At 40.0% G+C, this 20,757-nt stretch overlaps 1 protein-coding gene across 9 annotated transcripts in view; it reads left to right on the plus strand.

Moving 5' to 3' along the window:
• Positions 1-20,757, plus strand: part of LRRC42 (leucine rich repeat containing 42) — a 296,973-nt gene that overhangs the window by 272,382 nt on the left and 3,834 nt on the right. For all 9 annotated transcript variants that reach the window (XM_044085477.1, XM_044085474.1, XM_044085481.1 and 6 more), the window contains one exon: positions 12,093-12,177. In XM_044085477.1, coding sequence (XP_043941412.1) covers positions 12,093-12,177 — 85 coding nt within the window. The remainder of the gene's footprint in view (positions 1-12,092; positions 12,178-20,757) is intronic.

A 20,757-nucleotide genomic window follows, 5' to 3' on the forward strand; every position in this document is an offset into this window, starting at 1 on the left:
GCAACACAGGTTACCCGAAAGTAATGTCATTGTTGAAGATACTAAATTTATTTGAGCCGTGGTTTAATAAAAATTTTACAAAACCTTTTGTTAAAAAACGGTATAAATACAGATAAGTGGAAAGTACAGTAATGCATTTATTTACATCAGAAAATCACTTTAATTTTAGCGGTAGCAAGAGCTGCTGTTTGTAAATATTAAGATGTTTTAAAATTCCTGTGTATAAGTTTGATTGTTTCCCAAGCACATTACATTAACATAAAATATAGAATGTACAGAACTCAAAAAAAAAAGAGTTAAAATAGCATTAATAGATTGAATACACTGAGCAAATATTAAGTTGTAGTCAAATCTGATCAAGAGAGAGAGTAATCAACTTTGCTTGTAGCGACCTTTTAAAACTGGCTACGTTGGGGAACTCCCTTACTCACTGGGGTAGAAGGTTTTAGAGATGATGATTTGGTAACTGTGATTTCATAGTTCAGAAGTTACAAGTGTAACCCTATAAACTCTCAGTAGTTCCTGAGATGTAGAATTTGGAGGACTTGTTGGGCTGTATAGAACAAGGAGGTTTTTTTTTCTCAAACTTTTTTTTTATTTTTCAAATACATTTGAATGAATTCCATAGTATTTATACGTAACATCTTAAATAACTATGTACACTATTTACATTAGCCTGACACTATAACAGATCTTAATGTATACAGTTACTTTATAAGTATGTCCAATCCATCATCAGAGTGCCTGATCAATTATTGTATAGTGTCAATCAATGATGAGACTTTTCCTGTAGGGTTGTTGATAAATGGCTTTGGATAACTAGAATAAGGTGTTCCATAAGCTAGGGGATACATAGATCGTGCCAGGCTCATTACAGTAGCATGGAAACTTTGAAGTCATCTATGGCCACACTGGTAGCCATTGGAGGCACCACAGAACTGGATTAATGTGTTGGTAACATGGTTGCCAACTTTGCTGAATAATCAAGGATAAAGCCAAAAATAGTTTGGTAAGTTAATTTACTTAAAAAGTTAATAGAGCAACATGTTTTGCATCCCATGCATCTTCTGAAGAGCAAGAAATATAAAGATTAGAATAATGGGATGTGGCCAGCAGCCAAACTACCAATTCCTCACTTGTCGAAGCACACCAGCCGATAGTACAAATCCATGTATATCGCACTCAGTGAACCTGCAATGGTTGTGGTAGTTATGGAATATTCTCATCAGGCTTAAAAATAGTAAACAGGACAGGCACTAGAGATCTTGTTATCTGGCCACCCTCAGAACATGCCATCAGAGTTCCATGTTGTACAGTTGTAGCAGCACATACATGTACTACATGTGGCAGAAATGACGGGTCTATATTAGAACATCGAAGTTTCATAACTTCGAATGTTCCAATATTGAACCCTATTCAACGAAAGCTGAAAATATCGAAGCAACACCGTTTCTGTTGCTTTGGTATTTTCAGCACTGTGGTGGAAAGTTATGGGTTGGGTTCAGGTAAGTGTGCGATTGAGTGCGGGTTAAGTTAGTTGGGGTTACGGTGCGGGTTAGGTATGTGTGCGATTGTGTGGATGTGAGGGTTAGGTGAGTTACGGCACGGGTGAGGTGAGTGTGACGGACCTTAGGATTAGGGTTTGGGTTAAGGTAAGTGGATAGTTAGTGGTGTGTGTATAGTTGTGTAGGGTTAGGTGTAAGATTTTAGGTGTATGTGTGTGGATTGCTGTTTGTTTGGTGTGCTTTGTGTTGTGTGTAATTGTTTTGGAACAGCAATTTTTTTCCCTAGGAGAAAATTTGCTGTTCTGTATGTTCGATGTTTTCAGCTTTCGCTGAATAGGCTTCGATATTAGAACATTCGAAGTTTTGAAACTTCGATGTTCTAATATAGACCCAAAATGACTGTGCCATGCATGTTTAATATCTGCCATGTACTACAGACTCAACTAGTAAACCCCACATTGATTAGTCTCACAGTGGCAGTAATGTGGGTCATAGGTGTAGGGTTACAGTTCTGAACGAAGTGATGGATAGTTATTTGGTTAGATTTGAGACTGAGGGGGTGAAAATAAGTACATTTGTTTAAAAATGCGAGACATGGTTGGGTTTGGAACTGAGGGGTTAAAAATGTTCATTAGAGTAAAAATGCAAGGTATGATTTCCTTAGTTACATGCCTTGGTAAGGTCAACAGAATAGCCCACTATGATTATTCTGACACTTGGCTGTTGCCAACAAGAATGAACAGAAAGGTATAGCTGCTGTTTTTTCACAAAAGCAGTGGCTAGCAAGATTAAGCAGAGAGTAGTTTGTACAAAAGGCAGTAATTTGCTTAATACCCCATTTTCTGATCGTTTGGCTTGCAGCTGATGAGATAGTTTTTATAGGTTTATAGATTAGTACTAGGCTAACTGACCTTGCGAGCCGTTTTAAGCCTAGCCAATTATTTCCTGTGAGATTCAAACCCTGTACCTTGTGTTTGCAAGGCAAACACCTTAACCATTAGGCCATCGTCCCAATCCCCTCTTGTTTTGTGAATGGAGGCATGCAGGCATTCTTTCAATGTCAGATATATAAGATGTTGTAAAAACCACAAGAAAAACCCAGCCAAACAAGAGTTTTTACTGTGTGATATCACAAACCTCATATAGTGGAGGCCCATGGGATATATGTAAATAACACCTGAAAGCATAATGTGTCAACTACATGGCTTCTGAATGCCCATGACTTTTTACTTTTTACATTTTTTATGGTTACATTGAAGCCAAACCCCACTAGCAGTAGACATGCATAATTCTGCCTTTTTAGTGACCTCATCAGCACAGCATAAATTGATTGGCTGTACTTTAGAAACACAGGCCTTTAAACCCCGCTGATGTGCATAAATATTAAGGTGCCTGCAAAATATCCCAACTAGCACACAAACCAAAGGATAAAAAGGTGTATTAAGAATGTTTTTTTGTAGAACCAGGAGGTTTGGGAGTATGTATGTAATTACTGTGGAGCTTTTTTCCCTGGTTCTCCACTGAAAAGGGCTCTGTCCCAGCTGGGCAACCCGGTCAACAAATATCAAATAAATAAGTAGCTTGTAAGTTTTGCATTAAGATATTTTGGTCAATAATTTTTTTCCTGGTTATTTCTATTTTCTAAATAACTCTGGAAATCAGTTTGTTAGCTCTAGCCTTGTAAGTAAAACACCCCCTTTTCTGCTACTGTACTTAGTAGGGCACACTAGAAGGTAGCTTTTCGTATGGGGCTGAGATTGAACAGATTGTTTCATGCAAAAGTGATTTCATTCATTTTTGATTGTATGGTGCCTTAGATCATTGATCAGTTAGTCAAAGCCAGCATCTGTATATGGTCAGTTGAACAGCATTTTGACAAGAAAAAAATACATGAAGGACAAAGCCACTTACTCCGTGAAATGAATTGTGCCTGACTCACGTAATTTAAGTTATCCAGAGATCATTAAATATCCAGAGCAAGTAAAATGAAAATCCTTTTCTTTGGCTAAATATGATCATACCAGAAATCAATTGTTATACATGCTAAACCAGCACGTCAGAGTAGTTACAACATTATTTGGGAAGTTTATTGGCTTGTGTAGTAAAATGTGTGATACAGGCTGTACTTTTCATCATACATTTTCATAACATGAGCTACTTCAGTGGGGGATTTCAGTCATTCCTCATGAGGAATGCTGCCTAGAAGACATTTTTTATTGTTGGTTATTTGCCTGGCATCTTACTTGGGTGCTGTTTTTGTGACCTTTATTTCTTAATCTTTAACAGTAGTTTGGAGTATTTGTCTGTTCTTGTGAACTGCAAGGAGTTTACCAGAGTGTGCTGTACTGTATCCTATAGCCTTACCCTGAAAAATGTAGTTTACACCCCTTTAATTCTTACTTGAGAACAGTTTTCACTTTTCACATCTTCCTTGGTCTCACTAGGCAGGGTGCACGTAAGTCCTTGTTTCCTTGAAAAAAACTGTGATGTCACCAAACTGAATTAGATCATACCACCTGGATGATATTTTGGCAGGATGTGGAGGGTAGCCTACCTTTAAAATGCCTTGTATAAGTCACTGTCCATTGAAACTGAAATTCTGGTTGTGATCATGAACTGTTTTCTGTTCCTTATAAAACAGTAAGATTAGAAATGTGCTTAATTTTCTTTTTGGTGGGGGGGGGGCTTGGCAAAGATGATGAGCAGTTTTACAGCATTGCTTTTTAGCTTTGCTTCATTTTAGTGTCACTGACAGGATTTTTACTAAAAAACTCAAATAGAGCATTTCAAAACTTGATGATTTATAGTTGAACATCTGCTGAAAGATTTACTACAGAGAAATAACAAGTTTGAAACTCTTTTAATTGTTATTTTCCTGTTAATAAAACTAGAAAAAGCTAATTGTCTCAGAATGAGCCACACTAAGCACAGTGTATAGGGAAGTGCAGTAAAAAAAAGACATATAGGCTGTAATAAGTAACATGAGTGAGTTATCTGTAAAGACAGATAAATTAGAAAGCAAAATTGACAATATTAAAGAGGAATTTAAAAAACAAGTTGAAGTGCCGAGTAAATCTCTTAAACAACAGTCATCACAAATCTCAAGTATAGAAGAGGCAATGTCTGATTTTGAATGAAGATTACTTGAAAACGAGAATAACACTGAATTCCTTTTGAAACAAAACAATGTATTCCAGGAAATAATAGAAGACTTAGAGAACAGATCTAGAAGGAATAACATCAAGATTTACGGGATTCCTGAAAAAAAAAAGAGGGAGACAGTATGATTCAGTTCCTTAATAGCTGGCTAACTAAAGCTTTGAACCTGCTTGAAGCTTGTTCCTTTGCCAGCAAAAGGGCACATGAATCATTTTCTAACTAATCTTTAGCCAAGAAAAACCTTCACCAAGGTCAGTAATCGTAAGATTTTTCTCAAGTCAAGGTAAGAATGTAGTCTTAAAAGCTGTATGGACTAATTATCCAGTTAAAATTAAAGGAAATACTATAACATTTGACAATAACTGTTCAACATTAGTCATGTCAAAGAGAAAAGCATGTGTGCCACTTCTTAAAAGCTTAAAGAAAAACAACATTAAACCACAGGACTTGTTTCCAGCAAAATATTGATTCACCGTTCAGAAGGAAAAGAGATTTTTAACACCTTGGAAGATGCAATGGACTTTATACAGAAAAATAAAACAGAAGAAACGGACTGGAATTTGTCAACTTCTTTGAAGAGAAATGCAACAAGAGATGGTTAGTAAAAGACAAACAGTAAAAAAACTGAAGGACAAATGAAAATTAATGTATTTCATGGTTATGAATTCTTATCAATTTAAAGAAGTGCTTGAATACTTAACAGGTGCTGAATATTACTTTTCACAAGGGATCTCATTTATTTTTCTTTCCCTACTTCATATGGTTACTAGTTCCCTTTTTAAAATGTTAAGAGTTTGATTATTTTAGCTGTATGTGAAATAAAGCCACTTATTTTCATTTAAAGTTTGAAAGGTTAAACTGTTCATTTATTAAACGTTTATTATGATGAAACTTGTGTTAGGTGGCACACTTTCTGATACTGTGACATAGCTGAGTAATGTACTATTAAATATAATACAAGATGCAACAAATGATACTAAAGATGCATGTGTAGTTGCATTCTGGGTTCTTAAAATGGTCCATTAGTGGCTACTGATAGTACATTTGTCATGCAATAGCACCAAGGAAAGACATGTTGCCTTATAAACAAAGTATAAAGAAATATAACGTTGTACATATATAAAAGTTATTATTGGAATGATATCAAATAATTACAGTAACATTCACACTTTTACAAGTTAAACTTGGATCATGCATAACTGTCATTCTTTGAATGCAAGTTTATATGCTATGTCTCCTTTAAAAAATGACAGTCTGCTTTATATTAAACATCTCATACAAATAGTGCTTACTGAATCATCATTATATGTTATTTCTTTAAATACAATAACTTTTTAGTGGTTAAAATACTTTTAAATGTTTTTTGTTGTTTTCTAAGTGGTTTGGAGGTGGTTCGGATTCACTTGCGAGCATTTTAATGTGAATTGTAACTGATGGACTGTTCATTTTTAAGTCCTTATGAAAACCAGCTTGAAGCAACTTATAGTCATAAGCAGTTTTGTGATTCTGTCAGAGTTATGAAAATTCTAAGAACTGTCCATGTTACTTCTTCCTGTCTAAAATATATAATATTTTGAATCATATGCTAAGATGTCAGAGAATTCAAGTTGGATAATAAGCAAAAGACAGTGAATTGCATTCTAAACCATTGTCATTTATTATATAGTTTTGAATCATTGCTTGCAACTGATGGTATACTTGACTCACAATAGCACACAGGAAAATTATGTTCTGTTATAAACAAAGTCTAAAAATATAGTTTCTTACATATACAAAAGTTATTATTGGAATGTTGTCAAATAATTAGAGTAACATTCACACTTTTACAAGTTAAACCTGGATCACACTTAACTGTCATTCTTTTAATGCAAGTTTATATGCTAGGTCTCCTTTAAAAAAGTGACAGTCTGCTTTATATTAAACATCTCATACAAATAGTGCTTACGGAATCATTAAGTGTTATTTCTTTAAATACAATAGCCTTTTAGTGGTTAACATTCTTTGAAATGTTTTTTATTGTTTTAGTGGTTTGGAAGGGTTTGAGGGATTGTTGTATAATATAGTGGTGGCTTGGATAAAAAAAAAATCTAAGCTTGTTTCCTGCCTTTCCTGTAACTAGTTTAGTCCAGAAACAGATTTGCTATATCCATGACTGTTTGTAAGCTTCTGAGCCACCCCCAAGCCTTTCTGTGTTGGAGGGAAACCTTCTAGCTTATCAGTGGGAGTAGTAAGCAGTAGGTAGCCTATCTACCACAAGACGAGTAGTTTCTGGCCCAGAAATTGTAGTTTATTGGCTGTTTGGGCAGTTTTTCCATCACTTTCAACTTTCTGGTTTAAAAGCCTACGTTTGCGCTTGTTACTCACCTTTCCTGTAGCTAGTCTAGTCCATATACAAATTTGCTGTAACCAGGACTGTTTGTAAGCTTCTGAGCGGTGCCAAAGTCTGCTCTTCAATTTTTCCCTTAGATCTATTAGTTCTCTTCTCTCCTCTCCTGCACTTTTACTAGCTTATTAGTCTAGCACTTTATCAGACTTCTTGTAAAAGTTATTGTAGCACACAAAAGTGCTACCAGCAGTAAATGTTCTCAAGGAAACAGCTCCAGTACTTATTATTAATGTCCACCCCTCCAGGCATATCTAAAGGTCAGTTCCATGTGCATTCTCCTATTAACCTGGTGAACTTGGGCAACCTGAGGCAATGTAGCAGCTGCGTCATGTACACTTGACAACCCTCTCCTCTTACCTCCCAACACTCACACTTGTGAGAGATGCACTTGTATATCCAAATTGGAAGCCACGCACTCTCCAGCCAAGACCGGAATAGCTGGTCAAGAGGAGAAGGTCAGCATTTGCACCACACCATATGGAACACACAGGCCTACAGTACACACACTAGAACTGCCTTCACATAAAAACACAAACCACACACCCACCTTCGCAGACAGATAAAAATCTACCCTAACAGCAGAGACCTCCAAGGCAGAAATGCACTCAACCACCACAACACAACACTAATCACGAGACACATAACTCTCCTAAACAGCATGCCCAACACACTAGTCTTAGGTAACTTGATAATGAGGCACGCCGATGTCCCACTCACTAGGTTTAATAAGGAGAAAGTAACAGTCAGCTGCCTGTCAGGCACCAGGATCCGCCACATAACGCATGCACTGAGGTTCCTCAATAGCAGTTACAAATATGACTCTGTCATTGTACATGTGGGTGTGAATGACCTGAGACGTACCTCCCTGGACTACATGAAAAGAGACATGGAGAGGCTCTCGGATTATGTAGCCCAGGAGGGTATGACCCTAGCCCTGAGCAGCATCCTACCATCACTCAGAATGATACCACAGTACAAGCAGAAAATGATTGATTTTAACAATTGGCTAAGTTTCTGGTGTCATTTTAAGGGGATCCAGTATCTGTTTGCCTAGGATGATATGATTGACAGACCTCAATGCTTTGCCAGAGATGGCCTGCATCTGTCATCCGTGGGCTTCTGGATACTGGCCAAGGCTCTTGCTCTTGCCACCCCTGCAGTGCCTTTTTTATGTGGTTTTCCAAAGACCAAATTACCACCGTAACAGCTACAAACAAATGCAAACTGCTTTAGCTCAAAGCTAGAAGTCTAAATCTCAAAATACACTCGCTCGAAGCACTCCTTAAAATGGAGAACATTGACATTTGTGCCGTAACAGAGACCTGGTTCAAGGCACCAGAAAGCAGCCCTGCACTACCAGGCAATAACTCATTTCACACCTTTCGGCCCCAGAACATGGACAGAAGCTCCAAAGGTGGTGGTGTTTCCATATTCATAAAGGATGCACACACTTCCAGACTAGTAGCCCAGCATAACGCATCTGAGATACTTCAGGTGCAGCTAACATTGCGTAAGACAGTGATTCAGGTCGTAGCCTGCTATAGGTCTCCAGCCATGTCCCAAGACTCACACTCCACATTCCTAAGCACCCTGGAGAATATTAGTGTCCAACCTAACACACTCGTACTGGGTGACTTCAACTACCCCTCCATTAACTGGGAAAACTACTCATGTGCCAATACATTTAACCAACGTTTCCTGGAATTCTTTAATTCCAATGCCCTGGACCAGCTTGTTCTTACCCCCACTAGAGGTAGCAATATCCTTGACCTGGTCATTACTAACATGGGTGACCGTTGCTCTACACCAGTAGTCAACTCCTCCCTGTTTAGATCCGACCACAAACTAATCACTTTGGAAATCCAATCCCTCCCACCACCCCCTGCAAAGGTAACCACCATGAAAAACTTCTCCAAAGCCAACTTTGGGCTCCTAAAAACAGAGGTGGCTAACTTCACGGCACCCATGCAAATGGAGATCAGTTGCATAACTGCCGAATCATACACCAATGCACTGTATGAACACTTATACAAATGCTTGGATCTTGCCATACCCAACAGAACCAAGATTCTCTCCTCCAAAAAAGGAAGCCAATCTGGTGGTCCCCTGCTATAAACAAACTCTACAACAGAAGGAGGAAACTGATGCGGAATAAGGTGAAGTCCCAAGACTGGAAAAACTCCCTTATCAGCCTCAACAAAAAGTTGAGATCCCTCATCAAATCCTCTAAAGTTAGCTATGAAAAGAGAATTGCAACAGATAGTAAAGACAACCACAAGGCCTTCTATAGTTATGTAAAGAATCTCCATGGCAATACCCAGATTTGCTCTGAGCTACTGCACAATGGTACCTCCTATACTGAGCCAACAGATATTGCCAATATACTGGCCGACAGATTCAGTGCCAACTTTACCCCTCTCCCCCTCAGGGACCAGTCACAATACCAGTAGATTACCAGGCACCCAGTATTAGTGCTGCAGAGGTTAAAATAGCACTGTCCAAGGCCAAGAATACAGCTTCTGTGGGACCTGACAATATCCCTGGCTGTGTTCTACATGAACTACAGAGTGAACGGTCACCTCACCTGTGTGCCCTGTTCAGTCACAGCCTCACCTCAGGCTTTGTCCCTACTGCATGGTGCACTGCTATAGTCATCCCTCTCCACAAAGGAGGAGCGACTACAGACCCTGGGAACTATCGCCCCATTAGCCTGATGAGTCTGATATGCAGATCTATAGAACGCATCATCATGGACTTAATAAACAAGGATATAGGAAATATCCAAACTCTGGATCCCACACAGTTTGGTTTTGTGAAGGGTCGATCATGCCTGCGCAACTTGGTGAACTTCTTTGAGTAAGTCACCAGAGCTGTGGATGAAGGCAAGATGGTTCATACAGCCTACTTTGATCTGGCCAAGGCCTTTGATACCATTCCCCACTCAGGAATCATAGAAAAATTCACTAAGATAGGCATCAACCCCTATATCACTAGGTGGGTTGCAAACTGGCTCACAGGTAGAACCCACAGTGTGAAAGTAGCTGACCAGTCACAAGTGTAGGCACACAGGGTTCGGTTGTGGGTCCTCTCCTGTTTGGCATGCACTTCTCTGAAGTCCAGTCCAACACGAAGGGACTCTGGCTGACAAAGTTCGCAGACAATTGAAAGTTGGGAGCTGCTATTAACTCCCCGAGTGATGTTGACATCCTACAGAAAGGACTCACTGAGACCAATGACTGGTGTCAGAACCAAAGCTCAGTGCCAAAAAATGTGTCACCATCCCCTTTGGGAAAAACCCGGTTCCCATGAATTACCACATCGATGGTAGTCCACTGAATATAGAAGGTGTTATAAAAGATCTGGGAGCACAGGTTGACAGCAATCTCTCTTTTGACCACCACATTGGCACTGTGGTCAGAAAGTCCTTCTATGTGGCACATCTCATTACTAAGGGTTTTGTGTCCAGGAAGAAAAAGGTCATTATCTCCCTCTACTCTTCCCTAATTAGGCCGATCATTGAGTCCAATGCCCCATTTGGCATGTACCTCACTTAAACACCTGCAACAACTGGAGAGGCCGCATACAAAGAGGATCCTTGGCCTTAAACATTAAGTTTAAATGTTATGAAATTGGATATTATGGGTTTTAGGTGTTTCAAAGTAGACCCATACATACATACATACATACATATATATATATATATATATATATATATATATATATATATATATATACAATATGTATGTATATATATAAGTATGGGTCTACTTTGAATCATCTAAAACCCATAACATTGAATTTCATAACATTGAGACCAGAACATCTAAAACCTTTAACATTTAATTTCATAACATCTAACACTACAAATCACAAGAAAATAACACCCCCTCCACATATAACAACACCAAACTACAAAACAGACATTTTACTACATTTTTGAAGATGGGGACAAGCCTTCCTGCACCCCCCCCACACCTCCTGTAAATATATATATATATATATATATATATGTGTGTGTGTGTGTGTGTGTATATATATATATATATATATATATATATATGTACACACACTGTTGAAAATGTAAAGTCCAAATACAACCAAGATATTCTGAGAATTGGGTAATTTTACAAATATTTAGAGACTTTGTGAACACAAGTTATTAATACGATATTTAACCTAGATAAGAAATCATTCCCCAAATTATTGGAATTCTTAATAAATATCAGTAATGCAATAAAAATAAATCATATTTGTCACAAGTTCATAGAATTCACATTTCACCTATTTAGGCATTTCGTATTGGAACTTCTCCTCAAAAAATTAGTAATGAGAACTTCTCTTAAGAATACAAGAAAATAATTTTAAAATCTACAGATAAAGCTACATCCACATTATACTGGAAATTTTTCATTTGGAAATTATTGCTTAATTACAGTTATGCATAAAACAGAATTAAATGCTGGAGATGTGATTCTGAAATAGACATATACAGTATACAAATGTGAAATCATCTCCCCTTTTTGGAAAGAAATGAATAATGTCATTCAAGCTCTGTGGTCAAATAGCTATAATATTTCTAAATCTTTAGTTATATTTAATGTTCTTATTCCTGAGATAATTTGAAAAACCTAAGTGCATCTTCTTTGGTCTATTCTTGCTATTGCCAGAAAAGTAATTACTGAAAATTGGAAAAGTAAGTTACCCCGCTAGTGCTGAATTTATTAGTTTGGCAAAAAGTGTTTACAGTAGTGAATTGCATACTATAAAGATGAGAACTTTATTACTCATTCATATAAATCTTGGCTTATACTTAGACTTGTTTGAAAATTATTAATTACTGATATGTAAAAATTGGATATATCAATTAGCTGTTGACCTATATAAATAGTTAATTTGCTTGTTTCATAATTGATTTATTTGTTTATTGTTTTAAAACCAAATACAAAAATAAAAAAAAATGTGCTTAATTGTGAATTCTGAAATCTGAAGATACTCATTAAAAGCAATATGATTTACAGAAATGCCTTTTTTTTCTTTTTAAGGTGGTAGCTCAATGGCAAGATGTAATGTCCGAGACTTGTAAACCACATGAACATATTCAGTCCAGATTGGCTGCTCAGCAGTTCTGTAAGGATTATTTTCTTTATCTTAATGTATAACAAGCTGTGGAAAATGCATGTGGTATAACTCAGTTTCACTCTCAAAATTCCTTTGTGCTGCAAGAAGAATGTGGTATCTTACACTACCCACTAAGATTTAGACACATCAATACAGAAGTGGTTGGTATTTTGTACACTATAAACATTAATGCACCTGATTTTACTGTGTTTTCTACTTTGTCTCATGTCTGGTGGTGAGGTGCACATTTCACCTGGGCATTGCACATTGTTGTGAAGAAAGGCTAAGGGCCATGATATTGCAATAATTTTAATTGTTAATAGCAGTTGACTTCGTCCTGGAGCTATCTATTGCAAGCACATTGATACTTTGTTCAAGTGACCCTATGTGTGGATTTAGGAAGAGTTGGCAACCTTCCAGGCATGGGGACTCTCTGCTGTCAAGTCTAGGAAGTCATAAGGCAGTAGCATAGTTGAGCTATTCCAGTACAGCACCATCTTTCATTAGAATGGCTAGTTTGCTGTTTTGTAAATAAATCAGACGTGGCATGACCCATGAACAAAGTAAACATTGTTTTCCTTGCAGTGATGTGCATCACATTTAAACTGCTTAACATGAAATTCTTGAGCCATGTACTGAGAAACTGTATTTAAAATTTGTTAGTAGAAAGTAACTTCTTGGTCTGTTCAATCTGCCCTCAAAGTAATGGATCTTCTTTGTTAAGGATGAATTCCGTCTCTGTTGGGCTTGCCATAGGAATACTACAACCTATCAACTTTTCCATCTTTACTCCCTCCCTCCTGACCTTACTCCTTATCAGCTTTCAACTATCACTACCTCTTCACCCACCTTACTTCCTTTTATACTTATCCAGTCTTCGTCTGTTCTCTTATTTTACAATAGTTAACCACCTAACTACTCACTGCGATAATGTTACACTACTCCTTACTACTCACCCTCCTTGTAACCTATGTCCTTACTTTGTACGAAAACCAACAGCTCAAAAGGTATCATTTCCCTGTAGGACACACTATGCCCCTAGCTGAAAAACTACCCATTTTCAGTTATACATTAAACCAGGGCACCAAACCAGAACACAATTTATCATCATTCTCACTCCTACAGCGTAATAACCCCCAGCACATTAGTACTAAATCCAAATTATATGACAAACATTTAAACAAACTCAAGAGGCTCATTGCTGAGTACAGACTTAGCCTTATACTCAGTGGAGACATACACCCTAACCCAGGCCCAACTACCCCCAACTCACCTTTTAACTGTGACTTAAACCACAAGAACATAATCAGAAGACCAACTAACTCCCTCTTATGTCATCTTAATATTAGGAGTTTTAACAAAAAAGTACATGAACTGTATGCCCTCCTAGCTGTCTATTCTCCTGAGATACTATGTCTGTCTGAGACTTGGCTAAAACCTTCCACTACCGACAATGAAATTCTACCACCTGGGTACAATCTACACAGGCTGGATCGGGCTTCTAGGAAAGGGGGGGGGGAGTAGCTGTTTTCTATAATTCTGAGCTGAATGTTACCACAGAAGTCTGTTAGTCCTGAATTGACAGGAGAAGAATTTTCCTTTGGGGACACATTTCCCTGATGAGAGAACATTTTAAGTAGCAGGACTCAGGTGTCTCTGAAACTAAAAAGTGATACTTTGAATTATTGCAGATGGACCAGCCCTCTCCATCTGCAGGCCCTCCCCTGCTTCCAGCCTTTCATGATGCCTTTCTGGCTGCATCCCAGACCCTTAACTCTCAGCCCCTAGCTTCCAAACATCCAGATAAAAAGTTCCTCAGGATACACAGTTCTTATTCAAGAACCACCCTGCTGTCATTGCAGTGTCAGCAGATAAATCATCCAGACAGCTGCCCTACACCTCTCTGTTTCCCACTGACAAGGACAGCAAATTTATGGATAGACTAGCCTATCCATCAGAGCCCTAACCTATAAAACTCACATGGCTATGTTTGTTTTGGATACCTTATCAAAAGCCTCTGCATTGATTCCAGATGTGCCAGACTCTCCTGCTAAGTCACAACTCTCTGCCCTGTTCTCTACTGCCTCTCAGGTGACCAAGAACTCCATAAAGTGCAGTTATGATGTGGTAGAGGCATCCTCCAAATCTGCAGCCTCGGGTTCTGTCTTAAGAAGATATTCTTGGGTGAGTTTTCAGCCCCTTCCCATGGATGTCCAGACCAAACTGCTAGGTGCACCTCTTAATAAATAAGGCCCTTTTCGGTGCACCCTTTGCAGAGCTCCTGAAATCCCTACAGGAAAAAGGCAAGGAGCTACAAAATTTAAAGCATTTGTTAGTCTTTCCTATTCCTAGGTATCATAGGAACTACCCTCAAAGGACCACCTTTGTTAGGAGGCAGTTATCTCATTCTAATGCCCCACAGTCTAAGGGAAGCAACCTAGGAGACACTGCACTCCTAAACAACCTTCCGCTTCCACTCCAACTCCCTTTTGGAGGCAGCGTGACCAGGACAGAGCCCCTCCACTGTGACTCAAACCCATTACTCAACTCCACTCCCTTTATCCCTCCACCTCACCCTTTCCCTAACCTCCTGAAAATAACCTCAGAGACTTAGGTTCTTTCTATCATCCAAACAGGATATTTTATGACTTGGTAGACACTTCCTCCCTTTCAAGGGGATACCCCAACTGTCTACAAGTCAGCTTCATCTCTTCCCCCCCAGTTCTGGATCAGCTCCAACCTCAGGGCACCATAGAAATAGTACCTCCAGAACAGAAGAACAAGGGCTTTTACTCCAGGATGTTTTTGGTTCCAAGAAAATATGTCCCTTCGAGGCCAATTCTGGATTTGTGTGTACTCAATCTATTCCTCAAGGTGCCTACCTTCAAAATGCTCACCTTGCATCACCTCCTACCCCTCATCAAGCCTTCATGGTATCCCTGGATGTGAAGGAGGCTTACCTTCATATTCCTATTCACCCTAGATACAGGAAGTTCCTACACTTTTTCATAGGTTCCTTGCATTTTCAATTTTCTGCATTGCCATTTGGTCTCTCCACAGCCCCCAGAGTATTCACAAAGTGCCTAGTTCCAGGCATTGCCCACTGCAGAGTGAGGGCATTCAATATATCCATACCTAGACAACCTCTTGATACTTCACTGGGATTGCCACACCCTCCATTACCACATAGGCATGGTGTTCAGTACCCTGGCAAACTTAGGGTTCACTGTGAACCGGGAAAATCTCACCTGACACCCACCAAAGATCTGGTTTTCTTGGGGTGCAGGATAAAAACAGACCAGATGGTGGTCTTCATTCTTTGCCAGAAGGCGGAAGCCATCACACATTTCCTCCAAACACTCCTCTCTCTCCAAACATTATCAGCCAGGGAATTCCTGGGGGTCCTAGGCCACATGGCATCCTTGATACTCATGCTTCCCTTAGCAAGGCTGCATATGAGAAAATTTCAGTGGTGCTGAGGATTTGGTGAAACCAACATTCACACTCCCTGGATACTCCTCTACCTCTCTTCCCATGCCTGAAAAAAGAGCTGCAATGGTAGGTTGCAGCCATACGCCTCAGTCAGGGATATTTCTTTGCAGATTCCTCCTCCCTCACAACAAATCTTCACAGTTGCTTCAGACCTGGGTTGGGGAGCTGTCCTGCAAAAAACACAAGAAACAAAGCAAAGTTCAGGAAAAGTGGTCTTCCCTCAGACAAAGGGACCACATCAGTATCATAGAGATGAGGGCCCTTCTCCTAGACTTAAAAACCTTCCACCCAAATCTCCTACCAGGCACCTTAAAAGTTGCCACAGACAATATGACGGTCTGTGGTGTATCAACAAGCAGGGAGGACAAGGTCCTACCCACTCTGCAGCAATTCAGATATGGTCCCTGGCAGCAGAACTGCACATTCATCTGCAAGCAATGAACATTCCTTCAGCAGAGAATGTGATGGCGGACACTCTCAGCAGAACCTCTGCACCCTGTAACGAATGAATGCTTCACAGGGAGGTGGTTTGCAGCTTATTCACAAGTGGGGTATTCTTCAGGCAGATACCTCTGTTTTGCACAAGGGATCTACATCCACAGGCTTGGAGGGTGGACACCTTCTCTTTTTCTTGGGTGGGATTGGATCTTTATGCCTTTCCCCCCCCTTCACACTGATTCAAAGAGTCGTCCTGAAGATTCAGAGGTACAAACCAAAAATCCCGCTGGTGACTCCCTTTTGGCAAAGACAGCATTGGCTTCCCCTTCTTCACCTACTAGCCAAGGGCAATTATCACAGGTTACCCCACCGATTCAACTTACTGTCACAGGACAGGGGGTCACTCATACACCCTCAGGTGCTCAACCTTAGACTCACTCTTATGGGTGATAGTGTTCTGATCCCCTTCAGACACCTATATTTAGAGGATGTACTCAATGTCCTGCAGGAGGCCAGGAAATCTCATACTAGGAGAAGTTGTGTCAAAAGAAAAAACAGGACCCCTTTCTTATTCCTGTACCTGTGGTCCTTTCTTACTTGTGTGAGCTTCTACATTTAGGACTGACTTACTCTTCCGTTAAGGTACACTTGTCAGCCATTACTGCCTATCTCCCTTTGGTTCCTCCCTTGGCATACAGATTAGAGGTAAAACTATTCTTAAGAGGAGTCCTCCATATCATACCCCCTCGAAAACTGATACTGCCTTCATGGGACCTTAATTGTGTCCTTGAAAAACTCACACTACCTCATTTTGAACCAGCTCACTCAGCATCACTGAACCAATCTACTTGGAAAACACAGTACTGCTGGTAACCCTCACATCCGCCAGGAGGGTCTCAGAATTCCAGGCCTTCATGGCTAAACCCCTTACCTCATCTTCCATAAGGACAGGGTCTCCCTCAGGACTAACCCCTCGTTCATCCCTAAAGTGGTTAATGAACTGTCCTTGAATCAAGCTATTAACCTCCCTGTGTTTTCCGTCAACCTCAAAATCCATCTGAAAGAACCCTATATTCCTTGGATGTTCATAGACGGCTTGGGTATTACCTGGACAAGACTAAATCCATTAGAAAGTCTAACCAGCATTTTGTCTCCTTTCACCCAAAGACCTTGTAGAAGGCACTCTCTAAACAGACTATATCATCATGGATTTCTAAAGCTATCTCTGCCTGTTATTCCTTTCATGGAAAGGGTTTAACTACCAATGTGAGAGCACATTCTACTAGACTAGCTGCCTCTTCTGCAGCTTTTTTCAGGGGAGTGGACTACGCTTCCATATTGGAAGCAGCCACCTGGTCCTCAGTCAATACTTTTACCAAGCACTGCAAGCTAGACTTGGTCTCTAGAGCCAGAACTAGGTTTGCTAGGACAATTTTACAGGGTCTCGTAGACCAGGCCCCTCAACCTACCTTCCAGGTTCATACCTAAAGCTTGGGTACTCTCCCTGCAATTATGAATACTGCAACATGAGAATAGAAGGACATAGAATAGTTGTGTAAGAACTTACCATAACCTTAGATGTCCTTCTCTTCCATGTTGCAGTATTCAGCCTCCCACAACCCCCTCTTGCTCTGTTTTGTCCAGCTGGAGTGACTTTCTCTACCTTCTGTCCATCCTGACAGGGCGCCATAACAGGCACATACATTTATTGGGCTCCTTTAGCCTGGTGGCATATGTGGGTCTGAAAAACTTCCTTTCCTTGCTCCCCAGGGGTACTACTGTATGCAGCAGTCATTTCTGAAGGGGGTACGTGCAGACGTCACTTTTATAGCTGACGTCAGTTTATGGCCCTGACAAGCAGCGTAGCACATACCCCTGCTCCTAAGACTTTGGTATACTGACCGAATGTCCGGTGCTGCAGACAGCAACCTCCCTACAATTATGAATACTGTAACATGGAAGAGAAGAACATCTAAAGTTATGGTAAGTTCTTACACAACTATTCTTTTTCTTTACAATGATGTGCATCACATTTAAACAGTATGACATGAAATCCTTGGGCCACACATTGACAAACGGTATTTAAAATTTGTTAGCAGAAAATAAATTCTTGGTCTATTCAGTCTGCCCTCAAAGTAATGAATATTCTAGCCTCTCCAGTGTCATAGAGGGATAAAGCCCTAACTATAGCCCAGCTGACCTGGGTTTGATTAGCGTCTTGAGTGATTGACTGAGCAGCAGGGAAGGAAGGGTGCTTGTTGTTGATGCTCATAGGCGAGTACTTGCCAGGGAAGGAAGGGTGCTTGTTGATGATGCTCATAGGCGAGTACTTGCCAGGGAAGGAAGGGTGCTTGTTGATGATGCTCATAGGCGAGTACTTGCCTAGCTGTCCTTGCAGGCCATTTTAAGTCTAGTCAGTTTCCCTTCAAAGGTGAGAAAGAAACCCTGTACCTATCGTCTGTGAGGTATGCACCTTAACATTTGTCAGCCCACATCCCTCTTGAAATAGTTGTGTGAGCCCTCTCTCTGTGCAAATCTTTCCACTGAGGGGAAGTGCACACTCACTCACTCACTCACTCACTCACTCACTCACTCACTCACTCACTCACTATCAAGTTCCTGAGTAGTAAACTGGCAAACAAGACATTCGAATCATGTCAGTATAACTCATCCAATTGCCCTCAATTTGATGCCCTCAGTTTTCATTTGCTGCTTTGTGATTAAGCAAATCACTTAACAGAGAGGTAGTTCCTTTTTTACCCCCCAAAAGAGGCACTTTTGCCTTGTGTTTAGCCTACCTCACAAGTCGGTGTAAAAAATGTATACAGATAAAAGCTCAAATTCAGAATCTGCATAAAATTATGTGCAGTCTTTGTGATACAACACTTGTCAAGCTGAATGCATTTAATTCCTATAATTTCCTTGTCATAAATTGATCCTTCTGTCATGAAGAACCCTCCTTGGTGGGTCGAGTAGTTTTGTTTATCCTCTTCACTATTCAACATTTGGCAGTGTTTTGCCAAAAGTTCTTGTACTCAGGATTGGGCATGTGCCCAAGATGATTCAATTTGTGATTAATGCATGACCTCATAACTACAGTCATCCCCTGTGTGCAACACTGCTTTTTTGGAACTTTCTCAGTTCAGGTTTTGATCATGGCATTTGTCAGCAAAATGTTCCTGTTCTCCCTTGTGTTTTGGTTTTACTTTGGTGCATTTCCAAATGGGCAAAGAATGGTAGAAGGAAGTTCCTAAAAGACTTGTGGAAGAGTCTCTTTCAACACCTGATATATGAAGTAGATTTTTTTGTTGGAGGTCCTGCTTGGAAGACTGGCTTAGCCTTTGCCATCTAGAGGTGAATTTGCATTGTCTGCAGATTTTCAACTGTCCATGGGGTATTAGATTAATTTTTCCATCTCTGTTGGGAGGCTGATGGGGCAGTAGATTAATTTTTCCATCTCTGTGGGGAGACCATGAGACCTGAGAAGAGGTGCAGTTCCAACTCACATGTTGCAACCACTAGCACTTACCGAGGATACGAGAACTTTTCAGAGGTTTGGGATACATGGCTAGGCTTAAAAAGTACCTTGTAGTCATTAACCTATCCTCTGGTGATGCATCCTGAGGTGCTTCTACCACCTCCCCCTGAGAAGCAGTTTCTGAGGTCATCCAGTTACAAGTGAGGAGTGTTTAGAACAGACAGGGACACCAATCAGTTTTAATTGATTAATTGAGCTGCTTATATAAGGGGAGGTCTACTGTGACTTTTATACAAGGATCTGAAGAAGCTGTAATGGTGAAAGTGCTCATCCGTATGTTATAAGTGCACATTCTTGGAATTAAATTTGGAGTTTTGTTCTTACTTCTGCTGTACTCTGCTTCCTTTGTGACTTACATTATATCTACCTCACGGAACTACAGCGTTTGCTTGCTGAGCAGTGGATTCTACTTTACTTTATTTTTTATTCAGTACATTTTTTCTGCTTGCCAGCAAGAGTAAGACTCTTTTCTTGGGTAATGGCGAATCTTGAACTGGATTATGTCCCAAGAAGTGAAGACCGTGGGACTGGAGCGTTGCAGGCACGCTTCCAACAGTATTTAAAAGAAACTGTCAGTGCATCTCTGTTTTTTGAGTCTACGCCGACCTCCGATGATGTCATGACGCCGACCTTGAATTCGGAAAGACTACATGCAGTTTTGGATAGCATGGAGAAGGATTTCATGAGGCTCAAACGCTTACAAACACAGCGGATACACTTCCAGTTCTGCCTCGAACAACATATTATTCCGTGAGGTTTAAGGGTTCTTAATATGCCAAATCAAGGCAAGGAACATCCAGATTTAATCGCGAAATGGCAACGGCTGAACATTGAGGTGAGTCGCAAGTATTTGCAACTACTAATTCACTTTTTCATCCCTGAAGTGGTTAGGTTAACAGATAATATTAAGCGCAAACAGCAGGAGCTGTTTAGTAACTTTTCGGATAAGGTGGTTGCACCATTGTTTGAGAACTTGCTAGATTGTGTGCTAGCGTATGAAAGAAAACTTTTACAGCAGAAAAAACACAAAGCCACCAGGGATATTAATGATTTTAAATTGGGCAATGTATTCTTATGGCCCAGAACAGGGCAGGATTCCTCTACAACGTCTCAGATGCATA

Source organism: Protopterus annectens, chromosome 10.part0 (genome assembly GCF_019279795.1).
Source record: "Protopterus annectens isolate FY-2018-M chromosome 10.part0, PAN1.0, whole genome shotgun sequence".
NCBI classification, from domain to species: Eukaryota; Metazoa; Chordata; order Ceratodontiformes; family Protopteridae; genus Protopterus; species Protopterus annectens.